Source organism: Vidua macroura, chromosome Z (genome assembly GCF_024509145.1).
Source record: "Vidua macroura isolate BioBank_ID:100142 chromosome Z, ASM2450914v1, whole genome shotgun sequence".
NCBI classification, from domain to species: domain Eukaryota; kingdom Metazoa; phylum Chordata; class Aves; order Passeriformes; family Viduidae; genus Vidua; species Vidua macroura.
This window is the reverse complement of record NC_071611.1, coordinates 40,959,681-40,985,637: the sequence shown is the minus strand read 5'-3', so window position 1 is coordinate 40,985,637 and position 25,957 is coordinate 40,959,681. Positions and strand designations below refer to the sequence as shown.

The following is a 25,957-nucleotide window of genomic DNA, read 5'->3' as shown; positions in this document are numbered from 1 at the left end:
AGGGAGGGGAAAAGGCATGTCACTACTGTAGAGCATCAGGTTGGGGCCAGTCAGGGACACGGAATTCTGAGAAGGGCATGGAGCAGTGGGGCAGGAGCAAAGGACTTGGGAGGGGACCCTGAGGCGTTTGGCAACCTGGGAAAGCACTGAAAGCTGTTTCCCAGTGGGTAGATCTGAAGGGAAGGACACTTAAAAGCTGCATCAGGCAAGTGGGGCACTTATGTACGACCTCCTTTTATTTGTTACTTCTTTCAGCTTTTACTCTGCAATACAGATATTGCAGTTCTGATTAGGTGTTATTAAAGCTGTTGTTTTGGAGCTCTGTTGAGGGGTGCTTGCTCTGAAGCTGCTCTATGCAATCCTTTAAGCCTGAACTCTGCAACTACCTGAAAGAGGTAGTGAGATGGGGGCCATTCTCTTCTGCCTGCCTGCAGTGAGAGGACAAGAGAATAGCCTTGAGACAGGGAAGGTTCAGATTAGATTTCAGAAAAAAAAAATTCACTGTTAAGGTGATGAAGCATTGGAATAGGTTGCCCAGGGAGGTGTTGGAATCACCATCCCTGGAGGTGTTTAAGAGTCATCTGGATCTGGTGCTGAGTGATATGATCTAGTGATTTAGGGGTTACTGATTCTATCATCTCCCTGATGATTCTATGATTCTATTCTATGAAGCTGATCCTTCAAGCTGGACCCTGCTTGAGTCCTTTTTCAGATGGCATGGTGTGGTTCTTGTATACCCATGCAGTAAGACCTGTCACAGGGGTCCCTTGCCCTCCTGTGCATTGTCTGTGCCCTGGGTTGGTGTGGTATCTGCTGCCGTAGACCCTGATCTCATGAGCACACCTTGGGTATGAGTGGTGCTTTTCCCAGGTAACTGCATTTAATGTGTGAATTCAATGCCTGGTGCCCTTATCTTGCCTCCCTGTGCAGCTTCAGGCTTTTCCGTCCCTCTGTGCTCAGGCTGCCAGCTCGGCACTGTCTGCTGGTGACATGAGAAGTCCAGATAGTTGGGGCAGGGCCCTGCCAGCTCTGGGTCAATGCTTGGTTTTCCTCTTGTGGCTTCTGTGTCATGGCAGGTTTAATTATAACCCCTTCCATCATGCTGTCACAGCTTATCTACTGTGCTCCCTCATGCTCACTTCCTCTGCCTGGCAGTATCTCTGGTGAGTACCAGCTGCTGTCATTCCCACAGGCAAGTAAAATTGGCTTTAGGACCTTAGGATAAGGAAGTAGGGGTCCCAGTGCTGGTCTCAGGTCCCAGGGTCTTGAAGGGGACCTGAGGGAACCTCTCAGGGGAACCAGGGGACCTGGAAGGGGACCTCTCACAGGCTTGCCAGCACAGGCTGCAGCCCTTTGCTTACCACTGGAAGCTGAATCCTGGCTTTCAGGTGCTGCCGAAGGAGGAGGGAGCAAGCACACTACACACTGGTGAGGTCAGCAGTCAGAGCTCGCCTGTCTCCTCAGCAGGTGACGCAGGAGTGGGGACAGCCCAGCTGCTACCATGGTTGCCCTCTCACTGAAGATCAGCATTGGCAATGTGGTGAAGACAATGCAGTTTGAGCCCTCCACCATGGTGTACGATGCCTGCCGGATGATCCGTGAGCGGGTGCCTGAGGCACAGATAGGACAGTGTAAGTCCGTGGTGGGACTGGCTACCATGCCAGGACTGCCTTGGCTTAGCTTGTGGCATTTCACTCGTCTCCCTTTTCTTTTCTGTCTGTGCCTCTCTGGCACTTTCCCAGAGAAGTGGTCGGGTGGGGGGAGCGGGATCCAAGTCCTCTTGCCCAGTTGCTGTGATGGTCTGAGTTTCTCAGACTCCCTCCTCAACACCCCAGAAGAACGTTTGTGTGTTTAAAAGTTAGGAAACCACATCTGGAAGTGAAATAACTCTAAGCAATTTGAGTCTGCTGCCCTTTCTGTCTCTGCTCTTCTGTCCTACTTACATTCATCACCACTAGCTAGGGCTACATGCATTTAAATAGTTGCAGGGGTAATAGCAAACATTAATAAATCATTTGAGTTAATTTTTTCTTTCTTGGGATATGTGTAATCTCCACTGGGTCTGTCTCCCACTGGCAGCTCTCTGCCAGACCCTTGCTGGTGCTCAATTACCTATCTAGGCTGCTTCAGCTCCAGTATTTTCTTGCTGCCGCTAGGCTCACAATTTAGCCTATGGCTCATGAGCTCATGATGTGACTCACACCCACGCGGATGTGGCCTGTCCCCATCATGGATGGGGGGTTGGAGCTCTGGGATGCTGTCTCAGGGGCTCTCCTGAGTCCCTGCAACCTCCAAAAGCGGGTGTGCCATGGAAGAGAGCAAAGTGGAGGTCAAAAGTCATGGGAAAAGGAGGGGGAGTGCAGCGACATCTGGGAGCAGCACATTCCTTGAGGTTGAAAGGAAATGCCTTCTCACACCATGCCCGGCTGGTCAGCAGTCCAGCAGACTAAGGCTTTCAGCTTCAGCAAGAGACTGGATGTCTTTGGATATGCAGGGCTATAGTGGTGTTGGAAGGAGCATTGCATTTCCTGCTCCTGGGTGTGAGCCAGCCTGTTTATAAAAAAAGCAGCAAGGGGAAGACCTTAAAGGGAACTTCTTATTTCTGCATTCCTTTTCAGTTGCTCACAGCCTTTCTTTTCCTATGTGTTCCTTGCAGCTTTTACTTCTCTTTGCTCTCCTTACACACGGGCACTTGGGCTCCTTTTTTGAACTGCCCTGGTTTTTTATCACCTTTGGGCTGGGGGAGCTTTGGTGTAAATTTCCAGCTCTGCTCTTGCTCTGTCTCAGGAAGTGCCTCTCCCCACCCAGCCCATGGATCTGGGGCAAGCTGCTCAGTTTTCAGTGCTTTGGATTTATCCTCTTGGAATTTGCTTTGAAAACAGTTTGGTTTTTTGTTGTTCTTTTTTTACTTCAAAAATAAAATGGCAAGCTTTCATGATTTTTCTGCTCCCGGTTTAGTAGGATCCTAACAGCAGCGTTAGCCAGGCAGGCACAGGGCGGCTCAGGAATTTGTCCCTCCTTAAAGAGAGCTGCCAACAAGATGAGGAGTTATAAACATAGCCTGCCAAGACAGCCTGCAGTGCAGGGTTGTTGCAGGGGTGGAGAAGGTCCTTTCCAAGGCAAAGCCAGGCGCGGTCCTGGCCTCTTGCTACATAAAAACGGGCATGTCCCTGTGGGTCTGAGCTGGGGAGCCACTGCCCAGGCTCCAGCAGCAGCCCTTTCACCAGGTACCCCACCCTGAGGGAGCAGGATTTGGTGAATTATATTTACTCACCACCTCTGAGACTTTGTAAGCCTTGAGCTTGTTCAGCCTCCTCTTCTGCAAAAAAAATAAGTCCCAGTTCCTCTAGTCCCTCGCACCACGGTTCCATTATTCAAGTTGCGTCTCTGTATCTTTTCAAACTGTGCTGTGTCCTGAGGAGATGCAGACCCTACCACCAGAGAGTACTCAAAGTGTGGATTGCCTAGATTTTATAGACCAGTTCCTAGCACCCTTCCTGCTGATCCCCTGCATTTTACTACCTTACTTTCACTACTACTACACATTGCACTGAAGATTTCAGAGAGCTGTCAGCCACAACTGCAAGCTCTTCCTTCTGTTGTGTCTGTCAGTTCCAAGTTCAATGTTGCATAGGCATACTGCAGATGATTTTTTCCATAGATAACTGTGGTAAAACCTTAGAGCTTGTGTGCCAGCTTTTGTTTGTCATTAGGTCTGGGCTCCAGCCTTCACGGGGCTGCTGTGCTTCACACACTGGGCTGCACCAGTGCATATCCCTGGGCACAGAGTGGCATTGTGGTGGCCCTTTGCTGCTCAGGACTACCCTGTCAGAGACTGTACCTGTTTTTCAGCCAATGATTTTGGGCTCTTCCTCTCGGATGAAGACCCAAAGAAAGGGATCTGGCTGGAGGCTGGGAAGGCTCTGGATTACTACATGCTTCGCAATGGGGTATGTATCCATCCCACATCCTTCCAGCTTCATCCTTCACTCTGTGGTTGGATGTCTTGCTTACAGCATGGAGGTGGTATGGGTGCCTGCTGTGTTGCCTTGCATTGTGCCCTGCAGCATACCCTATTGCATCCCCACTATTGCACCGGGCAGGGGGGAGCTGTTGGCCTGATCTGGGATGTGGGTGCCCTGCACTGGTGCCACTGCTGGTAGCTGTGGTCCGCTGTGCCTGCAGGATACCATGGAGTACAAGAAGAAGCAGCGGCCCCTGAAGATCCGCATGCTGGATGGGACAGTGAAGACGGTGATGGTGGATGACTCCAAAACTGTCACGGACATGCTCATGACAATATGTGCCCGGATTGGTGAGGAGAGGACAGCGACAGGGGGGAAGAAGGGGGAGGTAGGGAAAGAATGGCAGAATCTGACAGGCTTCTGGGGGAGAAGCAACAGCTCTGTGGCAGATGGCCTGGCAGCAGGAGTATCTGAGGGGTGTGTGACACTAGGGAGGGGACACTGCTCCTCAGCCTTGCGTTGATCCATGCTCTGTATTTGACAGAATAGTCCTTCTGAGTTTGGTTCTCTGCTGTCCTGCAGGCATCACTAACTATGATGAGTATTCACTTGTACGGGAGATCATGGAAGAGAAGAAGGAAGAGGTTACTGGCACTCTCAAGAAGGACAAGACTTTGCTGCGAGATGAGAAGAAGATGGAAAAGCTCAAGCAGAAGTTGCACACAGATGATGAGTGTAAGTGCCTGGATGTGTTGGGAATGGGCTCAGCCTTGGGGGAGGGGAGCAGGGACCCCTGTGAGGGGAAGAGGGTGTGGAGAGAAACATGTGGATGAAGGAACATGTGTCCACACTTCCTAGAATATCTCCTGCCTGGAGGCCCAGGGCAGACAGGTGAGAGCTGGAATGCATCAGGCAGACATCCATTTCTCACTTGGCTTAAGCAGCCCCGGGGCTGGGATCAGCCATGCCTTGGTGCCTGTCCCTGCTCACACCCTGGCGTTGTCTGCAGTGAACTGGCTGGATCACGGCCGGACCCTGCGTGAACAAGGCATCGATGATAATGAAACTCTACTGCTGCGGCGCAAGTTCTTTTACTCTGATCAGAACGTGGACTCGAGAGATCCTGTGCAGCTCAACCTGCTCTATGTGCAGGTACAGCTTCCCAGAGCACCTGGTTCCACTGCCTCCTGCCAGCCCCTGACAAGGCTGGTGGCTGAAGGTTTTGTCAGGAGCCATGATGGGGAGGTATTTTGGGATACTCAGTTATGTCCTGGGTAAGAGCCAACACTGGCAATACCAGTCCTGTCCTCTGGGTACTCCAGAGCTCCCCACGTAATCCCATGTCACTTCTGTCTGGTAGGAACCGTCCTGAAATCCTGCTGCTGTTCCTCTCTTAGGCTTGATGCCTGTAGGGAACAGCCTGGTCCTACATACTCCTGTTTTTCAGAGCCACTTCTTTTAAGTCTGTAAAACATCATGCTTGATATGGAGGAGAGCAGTGACATGGCTGCGTGGCTGCCCAGCCCACTATGGTGTCTTCTATTCCCAAACAGGCTCGTGATGACATTCTGAACGGTTCCCACCCTGTCTCCTTTGACAAAGCCTGTGAGTTTGCTGGCCACCAGTGCCAGATCCAGTTTGGGCCATACAACGAGCAGAAGCACAAGCCGGGCTTTCTGGAGTGAGTGTTCTGAGGAGCCCCTGGGCTTGCCTTGAGGCCACTGGGGCAGCTTGGCAGCACCCACTTGGCAGTACCACAATGCCTTGTGGGGCTCTGGGGGTTTGGGTGCCTCTGGTGCAACCCCTCTCCTCCCAACAGCACAGTCCCCAAGCATAGGGATCCACACCAGCTATGAGGGGTGCCAGCCCCCCATCCTGCGCCCTCTGGCAGCCCTATAGGGACATGCAGTCAGCTGCTGTGGAGGTGGCCCTAGCCCACCCCCTGGCCTGCCTTGATGCCACACAAAGGGCTGCATTATCAGCAGCTTTACTCCACTTTTAACTAGGACAGCTTTCATAGCTGCAGCAATCTCTCCCACATTCTTACTGCTTCCAAAAACTTCAGCTTATGCCCTGGCAGGGGCTTGTCTGCAGCTTTGGGTTGGACTTGTTCATAGTCAAGGACAGACGGACGCTGGCTTTGGGCTCTGCTGCTAACAACTCACTTGGCTGTCTGTTGGCAGGCTCAAGGATTTCCTGCCCAAGGAGTACATCAAGCAGAAAGGAGAACGCAAGATCTTCATGGTATGTGCAGTGGGGAGGTTGAGTTCTGGACTTTTTGTTCCTCCTCACTAAAGGTTGAGGTGCTCCTGTCTGAGGAGGCAGCACACACCAGTCTGGTGGGTGAGAAACAGGAGCAAGAGCTGTAGGTGGGCAGACAAGGCAGCTCCTGAGGTCTCAGAGATCAAAGCTAGTGCAGGGGATGCTGGTGGGCTGGGGAGAGCCCAGAAGGGCTGTGCAATGGTATCAAGCCAGGACTGTGGAGCTGGTGCAATGTTTTGTCTTTGCTGTTGCAGGCCCACAAGAACTGTGGGAACATGAGTGAGATCGAAGCCAAAGTTCGCTATGTGAAACTTGCCCGTTCCCTCAAGACCTATGGGGTCTCCTTCTTCTTGGTCAAGGTAGAGCAGCAGCCCCCCCGGTCCCACTTCAGACTCACCAAAATTCTGCTTCTTCAGCATCCATCTGTTGTGTCTCCAGCTGCTTCCCCTCAACCTATGTTGCTCCAGTTTATTTTGCATTTCCCTGTTGCATTTCCCTGTGCACTGCCTTCCTATCCCTTGGTTCATGCTTTTTCTCATTGTCAAGCTACGTGTGGTAATTGTCACCACTAGAAAGTGTGGCCTTACAGGTGTTTTGGTAGCTATAGCAGACCTCAGATATCTCTGCCTGAGTGGATCCATCCTGGGGATAGCCCACAGACCTTCTGTTATGACCCACAGGAGAAGATGAAGGGGAAGAACAAGCTGGTGCCACGGCTGCTGGGGATCACCAAGGAGTGTGTGATGCGCGTGGATGAGAAGACCAAGGAAGTGATTCAGGAGTGGAGCCTGACCAACATCAAGCGTTGGGCAGCCTCGCCCAAGAGCTTCACCCTGGTAGGGACCAGCACTGGTCTCCCATGCCTCCTTCCTGCTGGTACCCCTGCAGGGGGGCTGCTCTCACTCCAGCCCCTCTCTTAGCTGTTGCTCCATGGTGGCACAGCCTTGCCCTCCTTTGGTGCCTCTCCCAGCGCTTGCTTTGAAGGCTGGTGCTTGGGTGCTTAGTGCATACCAGAGGGGCTCAGGATGGCTGCCAGTGCCCTGCTCTGGTGCTACCCTGTGCCCTGCTGTTGCAGGATTTTGGAGATTACCAGGATGGTTACTACTCAGTGCAGACAACGGAAGGAGAACAGATCGCCCAGCTGATTGCTGGCTACATTGATATCATCCTTAAAAAGGTGAGGCTGTGCTGACAACGGCACTGATAGTACCTTTCCAGAGAGCCATACAGAATGTGCCTTCCAGCTGCCTCCAAACAACCATTGGCAGAAGGTACTGCTGGGAAAGCTGGAGGCAGGGCAGGGGGACCCTGTGACCCTGGTATGGTGTCTGGCTGCAGGAGGAGGAGGGGAGGGCTTGGGGTTATCATTTTATCTTTCCCTTTGCAGAAAAAGAGCAAAGACCACTTTGGACTGGAGGGTGATGAGGAGTCCACTATGCTGGAAGACTCTGTGTCTCCAAAGAAGTAAGTCTTCCAGGAGCAAGGCAGCTGCCGAACAGGAGTTGAATGGAGAGTGTGCTCCAGCAAAGCTTGCAGCACAGCAAGGAGGAAGAGCTGCCACGCCCACAGAGCCTGGTGCCAGCACTGTAGGCATTCCTTTACCTGGTATTTCTCCCCATTTCAGGTCAACAGTCATGCAGCAGCAGTTTAACCGTGTAGGCAAGGCAGAGCTGGGCTCAGTGGCCCTGCCAGCCATCATGCGGACAGGGGCTGGAGGGCCAGAAAACTTCCAGGTGGGCACAATGCCACAGCCTCAGCTGCAAATCACCAGTGGCCAGATGCACCGAGGGCACATGCCTCCCCTGGTAAGCTTTTTTTGTGTTCACCATAGGGCACAAACTCTGAGAGGTGACTGTCAGGCTTGTGTAGACCAATCTGTTTGGGTCCAAGTCCAAATCCAATGACCAAGGATTGTTTTGCTGTGAAGAGCAGGGGCTCTGTGCCACTGGCTTTGTGTCCTTGCTGGCCTGGCTGAGCCAGAGTCCTCCTGCATCTTCTCTGCAAACTTGAGCTATGCCCCAGTGTTTTAGTCTGGCTAGGGACTGCAGCCTCTCATTTCAGGTTGTGACTGGACAGCCCCACTAGGTTTGTGGTTTGCAGCAGAACCCAGTGCCATGTTTTAGTGCCCCCATCTCCTGTGCAACTGGAGAAGCAGTTGGAAAAGGCCATGAGGAGGCTGATTTCTTTTGCTCCGTGCAGCCTGGTGTGGGCAGTTGCTGTAAAAGCCTTGTGGGATCTCACAGCATCTTCTTCCCACTCCCCAAGAGCTGCTTAACTATGAGACTTAGTTGTAACCATGATGGCATAAGGCATTTTCCAGTGGGAGTTGCAGAGGGGAGACTTCCTTTTTGCTAAGTGCACCCCACTTTGTGGAGACCTACCTAGAGTGGTCTCATCAGCAGCACATTGCCAGGGAGCATTTGAGCCAAATATGTAATCCTAGATTCCAAGCCTTTGACATATCTCACTCATTCTGTCTCTATGTTGCAGACCTCAGCCCAGCAAGCCCTGACTGGCACTATCAACTCCAGCATGCAGGCTGTACATGCAGCCCAGGCCACGCTGGACGACTTTGAGACATTGCCACCTCTTGGGCAGGATGCTGTGAGTGCTGGGTGAAGGTGGGGTGCTGAGGGATGGACCTTGCTGGAAGCTGGGCTGGGTGAGGCCGGCCACATTCCCAGAAGAAGTGTTAGCAGCTCATGGGAAGACCTGCTGCCTCAAAAGAGATGGAGTTGTATCCCACTCTGTGGGCAGCCATGGAGGGGACACTTGGTCATGTTGTTTGGTCATGGTAGACTAGGGAATTTGGGTGGTTACAGGTCTTCACAGGTCTTTTTCTTATATCCTCTTCCTTGCACTTCTCTGTGTGAGCATCTGTGCATCTACCCACCACTTCTACCACCATCTCCTGATCCTGTTCTCCCCATTCAGGCATCAAAAGCTTGGCGCAAAAACAAGATGGATGAGTCAAAGCATGAGATCCACTCCCAAGTGGATGCCATAACTGCTGGCACAGCCTCAGTCGTCAACCTCACTGCAGGTACATGGAGAGTTGGAGTAGAGAGATGCCCCAGTTCAGTAAAACTCTTGGTCTCTCTTGTCTGGCTGAAAGACTCCTTCTGCTCCCTGAAAGGAAAACCACATCAGTGGCAGGTGTGGGGATGCTCTTGGAGCATCACTTGGAGCACATCCCATCCTGACTCCTCTCTTACCTGTGCAGGGGATCCAGCAGACACGGACTACACCGCTGTGGGCTGCGCCGTCACCACCATCTCTTCCAACCTGACGGAGATGTCGAAGGGTGTGAAGCTGCTGGCTGCGCTGATGGAGGACGAGGGAGGGAATGGGCGGCAGCTTCTGCAGGCAGCCAAGAACCTGGCGAGTGCCGTCTCAGACCTGCTCAAAACAGCACAGCCTGCCAGCGCTGAGGTGGGGAGCTGGAGGGGCTGTGGGACCGAGAAGAAGGGGGAAGCCAGGGGAAACCACTGAGTGAAGTTTTAAGGCTTGCTCATGAGCCTTGTGTTGGTTTTGCCTTGTTCCTTGCAGCCTCGCCAGAATCTCCTGCAGGCTGCTGGCCTAGTGGGGCAAACCAGTGGGGAGCTACTGCAGCAGATAGGGGAGAGTGACACTGACCCCCGGTTCCAGGTGAGTGCACCCAGCAGCAACCAAGAACACCCGCTCCGTAAAATTATCAGCCTTTGCACAGGACCTCGCAGGAGGAGTCCGGGCTGAACATTCGCTGGTGCCCAGTGGTGACTTTGTGAGGGAGGGGACAGGCCATTGCCCATCTCTGTCTCTAGAGTGATATAACACCTCTTATCTTGTGGATTCTATGTAGATCCCAGAAAACCGGTGTGCTTGGATCCTGCCTTCCTCTGAACCAAAGATGGTAAAACAGGTCTGGCTTGGCTTGGTGGTCTCTGCCATCTCCAATGTGAAGGGCGCTACTCTGGGAACTATAATCTGAAATCTTTGGAAAAGAGCTCTTGCAAAATTCTGCTTTTCTGGTGGTTGGATCTCCGAAGTCCATGCACTCAGGTTGCTGCTGGAGCAAGTGCTGCTCTGGAGATCACCCCCTGCAGCCACCTCAGCCCTGCCTGCTGCTCCCTGCCTGTGGGAGCTGCCTGCCTGCCCTCATCAGAGACCCAGTATGGGTGGAGCCTTGTGGGGCAGTTTTTTTTAAATGAGCTGACTGCCAACTGGCTTGCTTTCCCATGATTGCTTCTGCCAGCACAAAGGAGGTAGCACTGTGCTGGGGAGGACAATCCAGACACATTATAGACCAAAATAATCTAGAAAGAAGGGGTTTCTGTTCATGGCAGCTGCACAGATTCAGCTGAGTAGAGAGGCCTTGAAAGATATCTAAGGGGAGCAGAAAAGCTAGGAGCAGAGCAGAAAGCCATGTTTGGCCATGCAGCAGTGGCAGGATAGAATATCCCCAATGGTCAGATTTAGGACCTGGAAGACAATTTGCAGTCAAGCAGCAGGATGTTCTGCCTCACAGTTGTCAGACCTGAGTGTACGTACTTCCTTTGATGGGCTCAGATGCAGTGGTCTGGGGACTCTTGAATTGGATGCATGCACTCTCCAGTCTTTCCTCCTGTTGCAAAAGGTGATGGATTGCAGTTGGAATAATCTTGGCTTGCAGGAGGTGAGGGGATGCTGTAACTCTTCTGGTTTGGTGGCCAGAGGCTTACTTGTTGTGGTGTGCAGGGCTTCTTGCTGTGATCTCACACACACAGCAGGAGGCTGGCAGCTACAGTAGGCAGAGAGCCCTGCCTTGCCTACCAGGATTTTTGCTATTTAGGGGTGGTGCTACCAGTTTTCACCAGAAGTGTGCCACAGGGGCTAATCCTGAAGGCTGCAGTATGCTGTCACGTCTGGTACCCTGCAGGAAAGCAGTTCATCATGTGCTGGTCCCTGCCTGTTGCCTCCTGGCACCTGTTGGGTACCTGTCACCGAGGAGAGAGGAAGCTGGTTGCCTTGTCACATCTTTCTTTTAGCTTCGGAAATAACAGCAGAGATGTATTCTAGCTTGTCAGCCAAGAAGTTAGAATTCAAAATAAATATAGCCAGCATACCTACAATACAGTGGCCAGCATGGGAGCATCTCCCACTTGCCTCTTGCTGGCAGCTGCCCACGGTGTGGGTGTGCCATGGTTGGCTTGTGCATGCTGTTTGGCTGGAAGGGTTTGTCATCTTTTCACTGTGTTCAAATATTTGCAAACCCAATCAAATCCAGGAAGTACCAGCAGTGCCTTGCAGCAGGTTCTTGCTGTGGTACAGTCAGGGACAGGTGGTTGCCTGGGGAGTGGATATTGCAGTGATGCTGAGCATTGCCCCAGCTTCTGTGGGTGGTGTTGGTGGCAGTGCAGGCTGCAGCTCAGGGCCAGACTACAGCTTCACTGCCAGCTGTAGAATACAGTGGCGATGGGGTCAAGGTGTTGCCAGCCTTTCTAGGTATTCAGTGCTGCTGGTGCTGGGACAGAGTGGATGAAAGGGCCCCAAGGGCTCACATTTCCCATCTGAATATTTCACGAGAGCCCTGCAGATGGCTGTGGCTGCTCCCACTGCCATGGCTGCCTTTCTGACCCTTTCTGTCCCCTCCCAGGACATGCTTATGCAACTGGCAAAGGCGGTGGCCAACGCTGCTGCTGCGCTGGTGCTCAAAGCCAAGAATGTGGCTCAGAAAACAGAGGACGCCGTGCTGCAGACACAGGTGATCGCAGCGGCCACCCAGTGCGCCCTCTCCACCTCCCAGCTGGTGGCCTGCACCAAGGTAAGCGGCAAGGTTAACCCTTGCCTCAGCAGGGTTGTGAGATGCACCTGACTGGGGGGCAGCTTTGCAGCGGTTCTAGGTGTGCCAGGACCACATGTCCTAAGGCAAGACATTGGGAATCTGGCACAGGAAGTACAGGCCGCCTCTTGGAGGTCCTGCCACTGTGCCCAAGCAATGACGATCCTCTTTGGAGGAGCAGAAGTTTGGGATAGTTCCTCCATGGAGCATACCACACTTGCTGCCCAGCCTTTGTTCTCCTTTCCAGGTTGTGGCTCCTACAATCAGCTCCCCAGTTTGCCAGGAGCAGCTGATCGAGGCTGGCAAGTTGGTGGCCAAATCAGCTGAGGGCTGTGTGGAGGCCTCTAAGGCAGCCACCAGCGATGACCAGCTCCTGAAGCAGGTGGGGGTGGCAGCCACAGCTGTCACCCAGGCCCTGAACGATCTGCTGCAGCATATCAAGCAGCATGCCTTGGGTGGGCAGCCCATCGGGCGCTATGATCAGGCCACTGACACCATCCTCAACGTCACTGAGAATATATTCAGTTCCATGGGCGATGCAGGTGAGAGTGAGACACCCAGGGTAGAGCACAATGGATAGGGAGGTATCAGAGAGCCCTTGGGACTTGCTAACAGGCCACACTTCCTTTCTGTTCCAGGGGAAATGGTGCGTCAGGCTCGTATTCTGGCCCAGGCCACCTCTGACCTTGTCAATGCCATCAAAGCTGATGCTGAGGGAGAGACAGACTTGGAGAATTCACGCAAGCTTCTGAGTGCAGCCAAGATCCTGGCTGATGCCACTGCCAAGATGGTGGAGGCTGCAAAAGTGCGTGTGTGGGGAAGGGTGGATCCTGGCTTTGGCCCCAGTCCTGTCCAATGCTATTGGCTCAGTGCTGGGTAGCGGATGAGCAGCCCCTGGTTGAGCAGCAGTTCCCAGAGCAAGGTCTTGCATTGAGCCAGGGACCTGTGGCGTGGGCTCCTCCTGGGAAAGAGGTTCAGGAAGCTGTGGGTGGTAGCAGAGAACCTGTTATAGCTCCTGCTGCTGGACTCTTCCAGAGAGGCTGTGAACATCTCCCAAGTACCATAAACAGGCTATCTTGTGGGGGCCAGAACAGAGGTCCTGTTTCAGGAGGAAAAGGGACTCCATGGTCCCTGAGAGATGTGATGGGTTTTCTGTTTTCTCTAGGGAGCTGCAGCCCACCCAGATAGCGAGGAGCAGCAGCAGCGGCTGCGTGAGGCAGCAGAAGGGCTCCGTATGGCAACCAATGCTGCAGCCCAGAATGCCATCAAGAAGAAGCTTGTGCACAAGCTGGAGGTGAGGTGCTGGGCAAGGATCTGCAAAGGGCAAGCAAGCACAGTCAGTGAGCAAGGCCTGTCCAGGAGCCCCCATACAACTCCTCTTTCCAGAGGGGTAAAGTCCTTTTCAAGTACAGTGTCCATGCTGCATCATAAAGAGATCTCCCTTCCCTTGTGTGCACTGTGTTGTTTTGGGGTGCTGAGGATGCTCAGGTGCCACAGGAGAAGTTGTTTGGGGGATCTGGGCCCTGGTCATGGTGGTGGGGCTCAATACAAACTGCCAGCGTTAACCTGTGCTTCCCTGTGCCAGCACGCAGCCAAGCAGGCCGCTGCCTCGGCCACACAGACCATCGCCGCTGCGCAGCACGCCTCCTCCTCCAATAAGAACCCTGCTGCTCAGCAGCAGCTGGTGCAGAGCTGCAAGGTAAGGGCCTGGGCCTGATCCTGGCATCTCCTCTCTCTCCCTGTCTCACCTCCCATCAGCCATGCTGGTGCTTTCTGCTCTGCCACAGTGGTCAGACTGGATCCTGTAGGAGCTGGTCCTTTGATCACTGGTCCTGGGTTGAATCCATGTCCTTCTGACTGATCCTCTTCAGTGACCATATTCTCTGGCAGGTGGTGGCAGAGCAGATCCCGATGCTGGTGCAAGGTGTGCGAGGAAGCCAGTCCCAGCCGGACAGCCCCAGTGCCCAGCTGGCTCTCATTGCTGCCAGCCAGAACTTCCTACAGGTACCCATGCTGCCTAGAGCCTCCCATGCCAGCTCTGGCATTACAGCTTTCCTATTGTGCCTGTCCCTTTTAAGATGCTGGGAGATCTTCTGCACACAGGCAGCTGAGATGCTGCATGTTTGTCCCCTTCTCACTGTTTATTTTTTTGGCCCAACAGCCTGGTGGGAAGATGGTAGCTGCAGCCAAAGCCACTGTCCCCACCATAACGGACCAAGCCTCTGCTATGCAGCTCAGCCAGTGTGCCAAGAACTTGGCTGCAGCTCTGGCTGAGCTCCGCACAGCAGCCCAGAAGGTGAGAGGCTAAGTCCCATCCTACAGTGAGACACCAGCTGTGCAGAGCAGTGGGGAGCAGTGGGGACAGCCTGGTGGCAGGTTCTGGTCTCTGCCACAGCCAGATGGGCTCTGTGGTCACCTGCTCACCTTCCCTTCTGCTCTGTCACAGGCTCAGGAGGCATGTGGACCCCTGGAGATAGACTCTGCACTGGGTCTGGTGCAGAGCCTGGAGAGGGACTTGCAGGAAGCCAAGGCAGCTGCCCGTGATGGCAAGCTCAAGCCTCTTCCAGGAGAGACGGTGAGAGTGCAGGGAAGGGTGGCTCAGGGTGGACTCTGGCACAGTGAAGTTGCCAAAAGGTGCAGCTTACCAGCATGTCCCAACTCAATCCCCCTGCAGATGGAGAAGTGTGCCCAGGACCTGGGGAACAGCACCAAAGCTGTCAGCTCTGCCATCGCTCACCTCTTGGGAGAGGTGGCCCAGGGCAATGAGAACTACACAGGTATTCGCCTCCACAACAGGGCTGGGGGAAGGGGCACTGAGCTGACAGGCATTGACCTCTCCATCCCCTCAGGAATTGCTGCACGGGAAGTGGCCCAGGCCCTGCGCTCACTCAGCCAGGCTGCCCGCGGTGTGGCAGCCAACACCTCCAACCCGCAGGCACAGAGCGCCATGCTGGAGTGCGCCAGTGATGTCATGGACAAAGCCAACAACCTAATTGAGGAGGCCCGGAAAGCAGTGGCCAAGCCTGGTGACCCAGAGAGCCAGCAGCGCCTGGCCCAGGTGGAGACAGAGGGACCCCAGTGTGCCCTGTTCCATGGCTGTGGGAAGGTTGTGGAGCTGGCTGGGAGGTGGTGACCTCTCTTTGCTTCCCTGCAGGTGGCCAAGGCAGTGTCACAGGCCCTGAACCGCTGTGTTAACTGCCTGCCAGGGCAGCGGGACGTGGACGCTGCCATCCGCATGGTGGGAGAGGCCAGCAAGAGGCTGCTGTCAGATTCGGTGAGCTGAGCTGGGGCAGGAGGGGAAGGGGAAAATCCAGCAATGCAGGCTGGTCCAACTGCATTGGGTTCCTCTTGCATATACGCAAGCATGCGCCAGACCTTCATCCACCATCTCCACTCATCTCTCTGCCTCTCCTAACCTCTCTCCTTCCTTCCAGTTCCCTCCCAGCACCAAGAGCTTCCAGGAGGCACAGAGCCAGCTGAACCAGGCAGCAGCAGGGCTCAATCAGTCCGCCAATGAGCTGGTTCAGGCATCGCGTGGCACCCCTCAAGACCTGGCCAAATCCTCTGGCAAATTCGGACATGACTTCAATGAATTCCTGCAGGCAGGAGTGGAGATGGCCAGCCAGTCCCCGGTGAGAGGAAATGCCTGTTGGGGTATCCTGAATGAAGGGAAAGATTTGGGATATCTGAGAAGGTAGCCGACCAAAGGCAGGGTGGCTAGGCAGTGGTGGTTAGCGTGGCTGTGGCCAATGCAGCCAGGGAGATGGGGACTGGCGCTGTACAAAACCACAGCAACAGAGAGAAGAAGGTGGCTTGGGCTAGTTCAGCAAGAATTCGTGTTTCCTTGGTGTTGGTGGAAAAGTTGGATGAAGGGAACTGGCTCAGCTTGAAAATCCCCAGAGAAGACCCAGGATGGGTGTGGACTTTAAAAGGTACTGCAGAAAACTCATCTTGGCTCCTTGCAGAATAAGGAGGACCAAGCACAGGTGGTGTCGAACTTGAAGAGCATTTCCATGTCCTCCAGCAAGCTGCTGCTGGCTGCAAAGGCTCTCTCTGCTGACCCTGCTGCCCCCAACCTCAAGAATCAGCTGGCAGCAGCAGCACGGTAAGAGAAACTGCTCCCTGAGAGCTGCTGGCCATAAATAGTAGTGGGGCTGGGTGGTGGGGCATGCATTGATCTGTGGCTCTTTCTTCCATGTCCTTGGCAGGGCTGTGACTGACAGCATTAACCAGCTGATCACCATGTGCACCCAGCAGGCCCCAGGCCAGAAGGAATGTGACAATGCCCTGCGAGAGCTGGAGGTAAGAAGCCAGATACTGACAAGGCACTGGAGGGGTTGAGATGTTGGGTGTGAGGAGAGCTGCACCCCACTGCAAGAAACAGGAGGGAATGAAAAGGAGGATGTAGAACTTTCCTCTGGGTGTGACACCTATGTTCCCGCAGACGGTGAAGGAATTGTTGGAGAACCCCACCCAGACTGTCAATGACATGTCCTACTTCAACTGCCTTGACAGTGTCATGGAGAACTCCAAGGTAAGCCCTAAATGGAAGTTTGAGGAAGAATAGGGAGGGCTTGGGAAGGATGTGGGAATAAAGGGAAAGGTGGTTCCTCCCCTTCCAGTGAAGCACAGTGAACTCTGATCCTGGGAGCTCTGTGGGAGTCAGAAGTGGTGTCCATAATCACTGTGTGGTGTGTCCTGCAGGTGCTGGGAGAGTCCATGGCTGGCATCTCCCAGAATGCCAAGAACAGCAAACTGCCTGAGTTTGGTGACTCCATCAGTGCTGCCTCCAAAGCTCTCTGTGGGCTGACAGAGGCAGCTGCCCAGGTGAGACACACTCAGTCCCAGCCCTGAGCCTTACCCCAGGGGCATAGTTGTTGTATACACCCCATCCCTGCCCTTCCAAATCAGTGGGAAATGTTGCCAGACTTCTCAGCAGCCCATGCTCTCTGTGGGCCTCCCTGCAGTGTATTATTGTAAGGGGCTCCTGCTGGGTAATAGGTTACAAAGACTCCATGTATTACAGAAGGCTGATCAATATATCTTTATTAAGAAACCCATACTTTTATACCTTAGTTCATTACAGGTGTACTTGATTGGTCCTTTAGTCCAAACACCATCACCAGTGGCAATTAAGAAATCACCCTTTGGTAAACAAATCTCCATAACAAATGCCACATGTTCACAACAACAGGTGCAGCAAGTTAAGAATTGTTTCTCATTCTTTTCTCTGATCTTCGCGCAGACTTTTCCCAGAACGATGTCTGGGAAACTATCTGTGTCTCTCTGTGGCCAGAGAGCTACTACCACAGCAGTGTGCAGGCTCTCTCTCACCACATCTCCCATGTTCCTAGGCTGCCTATCTTGTGGGAGTCTCAGACCCCAACAGCCAGGCCGGACAGCAGGGCTTGGTGGATCCCACTCAGTTTGCTAGAGCTAACCAAGCCATCCAGATGGCCTGCCAGAACCTGGTGGACCCTGCCTGTACTCAGTCCCAGGTGAGTGTGGGGTGGAGTTCCATTACAGGCATTTGATTGCATCAAAAGGAGTATGAAGCTAGTTGGAAGTGCTGCGTCCCAAGAGTTGGCCAAGATGATGGCTAGTGTCTCATTAGGCCCCATCAGCTGCACTGGGAACCAGCTGGCAGCTTTGGTGCAATGGTGACAGCCCAGATAGGGGGCTCTGTGGGCATTGTAGGATCTTGGTGATCTTTCTTGGGTCCCAAAAGGGATGCCTGTGGTCACTGGTGCCCTACATAGGGTGGGTGGGAAGGAAGAGCTGTAGGAATAGCAGGTGAATCCTGCCTTACTCTGCTTTCCCCTGCAGGTGCTGTCAGCAGCCACCATTGTAGCAAAACACACCTCAGCCCTGTGCAACACGTGCCGTCTGGCATCCTCCCGCACCACCAATCCTGTGGCCAAGCGCCAGTTCGTCCAGTCGGCCAAGGAGGTGGCCAACAGCACTGCCAACCTGGTCAAGACCATCAAGGTGCGGAGTCCCTTCTGAGGCAGTGTGGTGGTGATGGGATTTGGCGTGTGGTGGGGGTTGGGTAACTGCTCTGGTCTCTCCACACCAGGCCCTGGATGGCGAGTTTAACGAAGAGAACCGGGAGCGGTGCCGTGCTGCCACTGCCCCTCTCATAGAGGCTGTGGATAACCTGACAGCCTTCGCTTCCAACCCAGAGTTTGCCACCGTTCCTGCTCAGATCAGCCCAGAGGTGGGATGCTGCTGGGACAGGGAGGATGGAGCCTGGCTGTGACAGGCTCTGCTCTGGGGTGGAGAGAAGCTGTGTCTTCCCTGAGCCTGGGGGGGCCTGCACTGAGGGAGTATGATGGGCAGGTGGGAGCAAGCCTTGGGCTTCAAGGGGTTGCTCCAGGGTAAGGGTCATGGGACTTCCCATGCACACTCCCTTACCTCACCAGCCTGTTATCTCCCTGTGCAGGGGCGCAGAGCCATGGAGCCCATTGTCATTTCAGCCAAGACCATGCTGGAGAGCTCTGCTGGCCTCATCCAGACTGCCCGCTCTCTGGCTGTCAACCCCAAGGACCCACCGCAGTGGTCAGTGCTTGCTGGCCACTCACGCACAGTCTCAGACTCCATCAAGAAGCTGATCACCAACATGAGGTGAGCAGAGTCCTTCTGTGGCTGTGGCTCTGTCTCTGCTGGCACATACTCCTGCTCTGAGCAAGCATTCCTGGGGTGCTTTGGCTCATCATCTCCTTGGACACAGCTGGTGTAGGCAGGCAAGGGATAGGATGGAAGACACTCTCCCTTTTATCCTTTCTGGAAGCTGCTCCTTCAATTCTCACAAGGGTTGATGGGAACACATGCTGATGTGATAGAGCCCAGGCTCTATCACACTGGGTTGCCCCAAAGCCTGGGAGAGGTGTCTTGCCCCTCACTGGCACCAGCCAAAGGCTGGGGGTGAAGGGGTGGTGTAGCAGCTGCCAGTGCTTGGCTAATTCATCTGTCACTCAGGGACAAAGCTCCAGGACAGCGGGAGTGTGATGAGGCCATTGAGGTCCTGAACAGATGCCTGCGGGAGGTGGACCAGGCATCCCTCGCTGCCATCAGCCAGCAGCTGGCCCCCCGACAAGATATCTCCCAGGAGGTGGGTCAGGGACATGCTGTGGGCAAGCCTAAGGGACTGGGCATCCTTCCCTTGGCTCTCAGCAGCATGAAGGGACCCCAGCCCTGCTGCAGCCTCATGCAACACCCTCTCTTTGCACAGGCATTGCACAATCAGATGATCACAGCTGTCCAGGAGATCAGCAACCTCATCGAGCCTGTGGCTGCTGCAGCACGGGCTGAAGCCTCGCAGCTGGGGCACAAGGTAATGGGGGCACAGGGTAGTGGGGGTGTGGCACTTGGTGCCTGGGGAAGAGACATACGATGCAGCTGGGGCTGGAAGCTGCTGGTGCTGACACTGCTCTTCCCTAGGTGTCCCAAATGGCTCAGTATTTTGAGCCACTCATTATGGCAGCTGTCGGTGCTGCCTCCAAAACACCCAACCACCAGCAGCAGATGAACCTCCTGGACCAGACCAAAACGCTGGCTGAATCTGCCTTGCAGATGCTGTACACAGCCAAGGAGGCTGGTGGGAACCCCAAGGTGAGTGGGAGGGGCACGTGTCAGTGGCATGTTCTCCTTTGCATGTGGGTGCCGCATGGTGCACACACGTGTGCCAGACATGGAAAACCCAGGGTCAGTGTGGAGCATCCCTGTTGGGAGGGGAGCCACCGCCTGTCTTCCCTCACTCTGGCTTGTTCTTGCAGCAAGCTGCCCACACTCAGGAGGCTCTGGAAGAGGCTGTGCAAATGATGAAGGAAGCAGTGGAGGACCTGACCACCACCCTGAATGAGGCAGCCAGTGCTGCAGGTGTTGTGGGGGGCATGGTGGACTCCATCACCCAAGCCATCAACCAGGTGAGGGGAGAAAGGAGAAGACCTGGACAGGGTTGGATGTGGGAGAGGGAAGAGTCAGGGTCAAATCCTACAAGCTAAAGACCTTGTGGATCAAAGCTGGAGCCAGAATCTCCTGGTGGTCTCTTGCAGCTGGATGAGGGGCCCATGGGTGAGCCAGAAGGTACCTTTGTGGATTACCAGACCACGATGGTGAAGACAGCCAAGGCTATTGCAGTGACTGTGCAGGAAATGGTGGGTGCAAGCAAGACTGTCACTGTAGAATGCACTGTCTGCCACTGAGTCAGGCTGCTGCCCTCCTTGCCCTGTCCAATTTGTGCTCTTCTTCCATCGACAGGTCACCAAATCCACCACCAACCCAGATGAGCTGGGCATACTGGCCAACCAACTCACCCATGACTATGGGCAGCTGGCACAAGAGGCCAAGCCAGCTGCCCTCACTGCTGAGAATGAGGAGGTACGAGCCTGGGGGAAGTGCTGGAGTGTGCTGTGGGGCAGAGCAGAGGTTGTTGGCTTGTGAGAACAGAGGACAGGGACACTTGAACCTCTCATTGGAGATGGGGGCAGGCAGCTTTCACACCTCCCCTGAAACATGACATAGAAACAAGGAGCAAAGCTGTGCTTCCTTTTTCCTTCTCCTGAGTGGGAGGATTGGGAAAGAGGAGCTGGGTGATGAGTGTTTCCCAGCCGGTATCACAGATGCAGGGCTTAGTTCACTGCTGATTCTGTCACACACACATTCCTCTGCAGATCGGCTCCCACATCAAGCGCCGGGTGCAGGAGCTGGGTCATGGCTGTGCTGCCCTGGTCACCAAGGCTGGAGCCCTGCAGTGCAGCCCCAGTGATGCCTACACCAAGAAGGAGCTGATAGAGAGTGCACGCAAGGTTTCTGAGAAGGTAGGTGGTCGGGAGGTCGACGGTGAGGTGGGAGGGATACTGGATTCAGCCATGTGCCCTTGGAGCCACCACTCCCAAGGATGGTTTCCTCGTCCTGTTGGAATCTGTTGGCTCTCTTGGCCACACTCCCCCTGCCCAGCTGATGGGGTGGAAGATGGATGCCCCTCTGCAGACATGATAACAGCAGCTGGTGGGTGAGTGTGATACCCAGGTGCTGCAGCCTGCCTGGGAAAACTGACCTACACGCTGGTGACAGGCCAGGGCTCTCCAGATCAGTTCTTGCAGAGTTGGGCAAAGCATCTGCAGCAATGCTTGCGGCTCACACTCAGTGATCAGTCTCCCCTTCACCTTTTGCTGGCATCCTGTCCATCAAGTCAATCTAAAGAGCACACTTCTGAAGAACAGATGAAAAAATGTGGCTTTAAAAGTCTAGTTGATATGGGTAGAGCAGCAGTGCTTGTAAGCAAAAACACAAAACAGTAAACACTTGTAAGTTGTGCCTGGCATTTGCAAATCTTACTAATTTGAAAACTAGTCCAGCATCTCTTAGGCCACCAAACATGATAGGTGCAAGGTAAAAATAAATAACTGGAAGCTAAGAAGGGTTGTGCAGACCAAAATATTCCTGGTTCCTCTCCTTGGTATGAAGCAGCTCCACCCTTGGGGGTATTGGAGGTGTGTGCAGTGGGAGTTCCCTGAACCTGCTCTGCTCCCCCATTCACTTTACTCATACCCCACAGGTGTCTCATGTGCTGGCAGCTCTTCAGGCTGGGAACCGTGGGACACAAGCCTGCATCACGGCAGCCAGCGCTGTCTCCGGCATCATTGCTGACCTTGACACCACCATCATGTTTGCTACAGCAGGAACCCTCAACCGGGAGAACTCTGAGACCTTTGCTGACCACAGGTACCCAGACACCCTCTGCTCAGCCAGAGACAGGGGTGTCAAGCTCTGTCCCATGGTCTTTCTGAGCTGTGGACTAGCCGCAAGGAGGGCTTCAAGCTCAGGTCATGCTGGCTCAATTTCCCAAAACTCCAGCTTGTACATGGGAAAACCAGGGTTCACAGTTTCTCTGTACCCCAAGGACCATGTGTGCAGTAGAGAGCTGTGTCCTCCCTGACACACATTTTGTCTCCAGGGAGGGCATCTTGAAGACAGCCAAGGCACTGGTGGAGGACACGAAGGTGTTGGTGCAGAACGCCACAGCCAGCCAGGAGAAGCTAGCCCAGGCTGCCCAGTCCTCTGTGTCCACCATCACCCGCCTGGCAGAGGTGGTGAAGCTGGGTGCTGCCAGCCTGGGATCTGAAGACCCAGAAACCCAGGTGTGATTGGTTGTGTGGGCTGAGTGGAGGCTGCTGGTAGCTTGCTTGGAGGGGTTGAGGGATGCAGATGTCATGTGGTGCTCAGGCTGGATCCCAAGAGTTGGGGAGAGAGGGGGCTGGGCTTTGGCTGGTGCTGGCTGAGCTGGACTCCCTGTGTGCCCCGTGGTGCCCAAATCTCTCACTGCTGGGCTACACCACCCCCAGCCTAAGTGAGACTTTAGCTCAGCCATTCCCCTGATCTTGCGCTCCTCAGGTGGTCCTGATCAATGCTGTGAAGGATGTGGCCAAGGCACTTGGAGACCTGATTGGTGCCACCAAAGCAGCTGCTGGCAAAGCTGGAGATGACCCTGCTGTCTACCAGCTGAAGAACTCTGCCAAGGTCTGTACTGGTTGTGATGGGAAGAGGGGAAGGAGGCAGTGGGGCTGGAGAAAGAGAAGGGTCTTTTTCTGCCTGTGTGGGCCCAGGAAGACAACTGGGGTGCAGACAGGACAAAAGGTTAGGAAGGGACATATAAAAGGTAGAAAACAGCTTGCAGAGGAGCAATTGAGGCAGTTTGAGGGGAGTATGGGGATGGGGCAGTTTTGGACCAATCCACAGGGGAAGGACAGGTGCTGGCAACAGGCCAGAGCTTCTGTGGGGATTCACCTGGCTCTCTTTCTCCTTCCATAGGTGATGGTGACAAATGTCACTTCCTTGCTGAAGACAGTGAAGGCTGTCGAGGATGAGGCCACAAAGGGGACACGGGCACTGGAGGCCACGATCGAGCACATTCGCCAGGAGCTGGCAGTGAGTACGGCCGCGGTGCTGCAGCTGCCGCGCTGCTCGCCTGCCGCCCCGTGCCTCACCCGCTGCCTCTTGCCTCGCAGGTCTTCTCCTCCCCGGTGCCTCCTGCCAAGGTCTCCACCCCGGAGGACTTCATCCGCATGACGAAAGGCATCACCATGGCCACAGCCAAAGCGGTGGCCGCTGGCAACTCGTGCCGGCAGGAGGATGTTGTCGCCACGGCCAATCTGAGCCGCCGGGCCATCGCAGATATGCTGCGCTCCTGCAAGGTGGGGTGGGCAGTGGGTGTGGATCTCTAGCACGGATTTGTGGGTGGAGGGGATGGTGCTGGATGTGAATAGGGGTTTCCCTGTGTCCGGGTTACAGGAAGCAGCCTACCACCCAGAGGTGAGCGGGGACGTGCGGCAACGGGCATTGCGCTTCGGCAAGGAGTGTGCTGATGGCTACCTGGAGCTGCTGGAGCATGTGCTGGTGGTGAGTGTCCCCACTCTGGTTCCCAGGGTGGGCAGAGGCTGACCGTGGATTGCCTGGGTGTTCCCCAGATTCCCAAGGTCCTCTGGGTTCTTCACCTCTTCCCACTGAGCCCTTTGCACAGCCCACATTGCTGCCTGTGCTGGCACAGCATGCGTCCATGCCCCTGCCATGGAAGCAGATGTCAGGGAGCTCAACACGCTCCCAGAAAGGTATTTTGCTAACAACAGATGGAGATTAACTGACTACAAACAGATGGAGGCTGGAAATCAATAACATAGTAGCATAATCTTGTAAAAATACAGCTTCCAGTAAAAGTGGTAGGACTAATAGACCTCAGGCAGTGGGAAAAGAAAGTGTCAAAGTGTCATGCCCACAGCACTATGTGTGGGAGATGAACAATGACTGCCATAGAAAAGATAATGACTGCAAGCGCCCACTGCAGCCTTTTGATCCAGTCTCCCTCTGACTGAGTCCTCTCAAGGACTTCAGCTGCAACATTAGTTTACAAGAAGTAAATTAAGCCTCTAGCATGGTAGGAAAGATCCAGTGAAGTCCTTCCAACAGTTTGCATTCTTGGCAAGATCACAGAAGTGGAGTCAGGGGCACTTTGGGGATGTGCACACTGAACTCATGGTGCTGTGAGATCTCTCAAACAGGACAAAGACTGACAGTGATTCAGTTCTGTGTCAAGGTTGCACTAAGCTGGTTAGTGAGAGTCTCCTGTCTGGGATCACTAGCTACAAAGTGGTGGAGCCCTAACTGTGGTTTCCTGCAGGGAAAGCCCCCTTAGGCAGAGGGTAACCAGCACTGGCAGCAGCAGGGGGAGGTGGGCAGGAATTGATGGCTAGAAATCGAAGCTGAGTAGAGAAGTCAAAGGGTGGTTTTATTCAAGGGAGGTAACCACTGGGGTACAGTTCCAAGGGGAGCAGTGAGTTTTCCATCCTCTGCATCTAGATCAAATGTCTGCCTGGAAGATGCTTCAGGCACACATGAATCATGGCAGCCAAGGCTGGAGTGCTGAGTAGAAATTCTCTGGCTGACCTGTTGTTAACAGATGATTAGGCTAATGACTTATTGTGGCAGTGCCCAAGATCAGCCTACTTGCAGGAACACGCCATTCCTCTGTATTTTGGGTGTTACCATCCTGCTGCCGTGCAATGTTTTGACTATGATACATTGGAACATCCTTAAAAATGTTCACTGGAGCTGCCTCTTAGTAAGCTCGTAGCCTCTGGGGTGCCTTCAGCTCCAGAGAGATATCATTTAGCAGTTTTAAACACGTTGTCAGAGCAGACAGCAGGCTTAATAATAAGGCATTTAGACTAGATGTGCTCATGAGGGCAAACGAGCCATCACTGTGTGCCATCAGCTTGAGTACTCTGAGCCTCACGCTGACTGCTGGGATGGCCCAACACAACGCCAGGAAAAAGCTGTGACTCACCTCAGTCTCCACAGCACTCTTGTCTGCAACGGCAGGAGTGAAGCTCAGGGGTCCTATTTATCAAAGGACAGCAGGTTCCTGGGAAACCACAAGCAGGAAGGATCTAGGGGAATGGGAGGGGAGATGGCAGAAGGGGTGCTGCCTCATTCCCCAGCAGCAGCAAGGTCATTGCTGTACCCTTTGTCCCCAAGGGAACCGGTGCCTTCTGCAGAGCATGAACAAGTATGGTTAGGGTTCAAGAATAAGGGTTATTTGTCCCAGGCTGGAAAACATGGCTCCCAGCAGAGGAGTGGGAAAGCCTGCATATTTCACTGGGGAGGGGTAAGAATTTGAACCTCCATGGGGACTTGGTATTTGGTAACAGTAGGTCTCTCCCTCCACAAGCAGAGAGATTCTGTGGCTCAAAACTGCAGTGAAGCAATTCAGGGTGGGGAGAAATAAGGTGTAAAGGGTGTGAGGAGGAGAGTGGATCCATGGCTACTCTGAGTGTAGGTGGCTCCTCTGGCTGTGGGAGCCTCATCCAGGTGCCCTGTCTTGCCCGGCCCTGCAAGGCTGAAGTAAGAGCTAATGATGGCAGCACAGCTCCCCACCCAGGTTCTCTGATCCTTTGTTCCCACTTCTCCTCTTGGCTGCCCTTCAGCCCTCAGCAAAAAGCACCCACCTTCCCCTCCCCTCCCCTCTCTCCCCTCCTCCTGGCTGGGGCATTCACTGCTTTCTTTTCTCTCTTCTCCCTCCTCTCTGTCAGCCGGTGAGTAAGGCAACACTGGGGTGCCTGCTGGTCTCTAACCTCAGCATGAGCCTTGCTCATGGCGTGTTTGTGTGCCCAGCCCAGTGCTGAGGTGGGACTTGCGTGTGTCCACAGGGACCCTGGGGTCCTTGTGTTTTTGTATTCACCCCTGCTCTAGCTGATGAGCAGCTGCTGCCCATCTGGTGCAAGATGGGCTAGCAGTGAGTTCTGCTTGTGCATACAGACCCTGTGTGCATGCACACGTGTGCTGTGGTGTGTGCATGTGTCCCTCCAACCCATGGGAGGACCCTTAGGGCACTGCCTGCCACCTCATCCTGATGGGGCTAGCCCTCCTTTGCTGA

General features: G+C 54.2%; 1 protein-coding gene across 3 annotated transcripts in view; it reads left to right on the top strand.

Moving 5' to 3' along the window:
- Positions 1-25,957, top strand: part of TLN1 (talin 1) — a 35,780-nt gene that overhangs the window by 5,057 nt on the left and 4,766 nt on the right. Inside the window, exons 2-51 of one of the 3 annotated variants that reach the window (XM_054004505.1) lie at positions 1,465-1,631; positions 3,853-3,950; positions 4,186-4,315; positions 4,548-4,700; positions 4,975-5,117; positions 5,519-5,646; positions 6,149-6,209; positions 6,482-6,586; positions 6,908-7,063; positions 7,303-7,404; positions 7,615-7,691; positions 7,852-8,032; positions 8,718-8,831; positions 9,162-9,270; positions 9,451-9,659; positions 9,777-9,875; positions 10,069-10,119; positions 11,842-12,009; positions 12,275-12,569; positions 12,666-12,832; positions 13,193-13,321; positions 13,613-13,726; positions 13,918-14,031; positions 14,189-14,323; positions 14,474-14,602; positions 14,702-14,804; positions 14,877-15,085; positions 15,182-15,301; positions 15,462-15,659; positions 15,993-16,132; positions 16,236-16,329; positions 16,472-16,561; positions 16,732-16,854; positions 17,382-17,525; positions 17,854-18,015; positions 18,104-18,244; positions 18,470-18,651; positions 19,006-19,138; positions 19,259-19,360; positions 19,468-19,638; positions 19,803-19,952; positions 20,082-20,183; positions 20,287-20,406; positions 20,700-20,846; positions 21,587-21,753; positions 21,986-22,169; positions 22,423-22,548; positions 22,840-22,956; positions 23,037-23,222; positions 23,320-23,427. In XM_054004505.1, coding sequence (XP_053860480.1) covers positions 1,502-1,631; positions 3,853-3,950; positions 4,186-4,315; positions 4,548-4,700; positions 4,975-5,117; positions 5,519-5,646; positions 6,149-6,209; positions 6,482-6,586; positions 6,908-7,063; positions 7,303-7,404; positions 7,615-7,691; positions 7,852-8,032; positions 8,718-8,831; positions 9,162-9,270; positions 9,451-9,659; positions 9,777-9,875; positions 10,069-10,119; positions 11,842-12,009; positions 12,275-12,569; positions 12,666-12,832; positions 13,193-13,321; positions 13,613-13,726; positions 13,918-14,031; positions 14,189-14,323; positions 14,474-14,602; positions 14,702-14,804; positions 14,877-15,085; positions 15,182-15,301; positions 15,462-15,659; positions 15,993-16,132; positions 16,236-16,329; positions 16,472-16,561; positions 16,732-16,854; positions 17,382-17,525; positions 17,854-18,015; positions 18,104-18,244; positions 18,470-18,651; positions 19,006-19,138; positions 19,259-19,360; positions 19,468-19,638; positions 19,803-19,952; positions 20,082-20,183; positions 20,287-20,406; positions 20,700-20,846; positions 21,587-21,753; positions 21,986-22,169; positions 22,423-22,548; positions 22,840-22,956; positions 23,037-23,222; positions 23,320-23,427 — 6,816 coding nt within the window. In that variant the 5' untranslated portion in view covers positions 1,465-1,501. Of the gene's footprint in view, positions 1-1,201; positions 1,632-3,852; positions 3,951-4,185; positions 4,316-4,547; positions 4,701-4,974; positions 5,118-5,518; positions 5,647-6,148; positions 6,210-6,481; positions 6,587-6,907; positions 7,064-7,302; positions 7,405-7,614; positions 7,692-7,851; positions 8,033-8,717; positions 8,832-9,161; positions 9,271-9,450; positions 9,660-9,776; positions 9,876-10,068; positions 10,120-11,841; positions 12,010-12,274; positions 12,570-12,665; positions 12,833-13,192; positions 13,322-13,612; positions 13,727-13,917; positions 14,032-14,188; positions 14,324-14,473; positions 14,603-14,701; positions 14,805-14,876; positions 15,086-15,181; positions 15,302-15,461; positions 15,660-15,992; positions 16,133-16,235; positions 16,330-16,471; positions 16,562-16,731; positions 16,855-17,381; positions 17,526-17,853; positions 18,016-18,103; positions 18,245-18,469; positions 18,652-19,005; positions 19,139-19,258; positions 19,361-19,467; positions 19,639-19,802; positions 19,953-20,081; positions 20,184-20,286; positions 20,407-20,699; positions 20,847-21,586; positions 21,754-21,985; positions 22,170-22,422; positions 22,549-22,839; positions 22,957-23,036; positions 23,223-23,319; positions 23,428-25,957 lie in introns of those variants that run through there. The other 2 variants (XM_054004504.1, XM_054004506.1) reach the window with 2 other exon arrangements.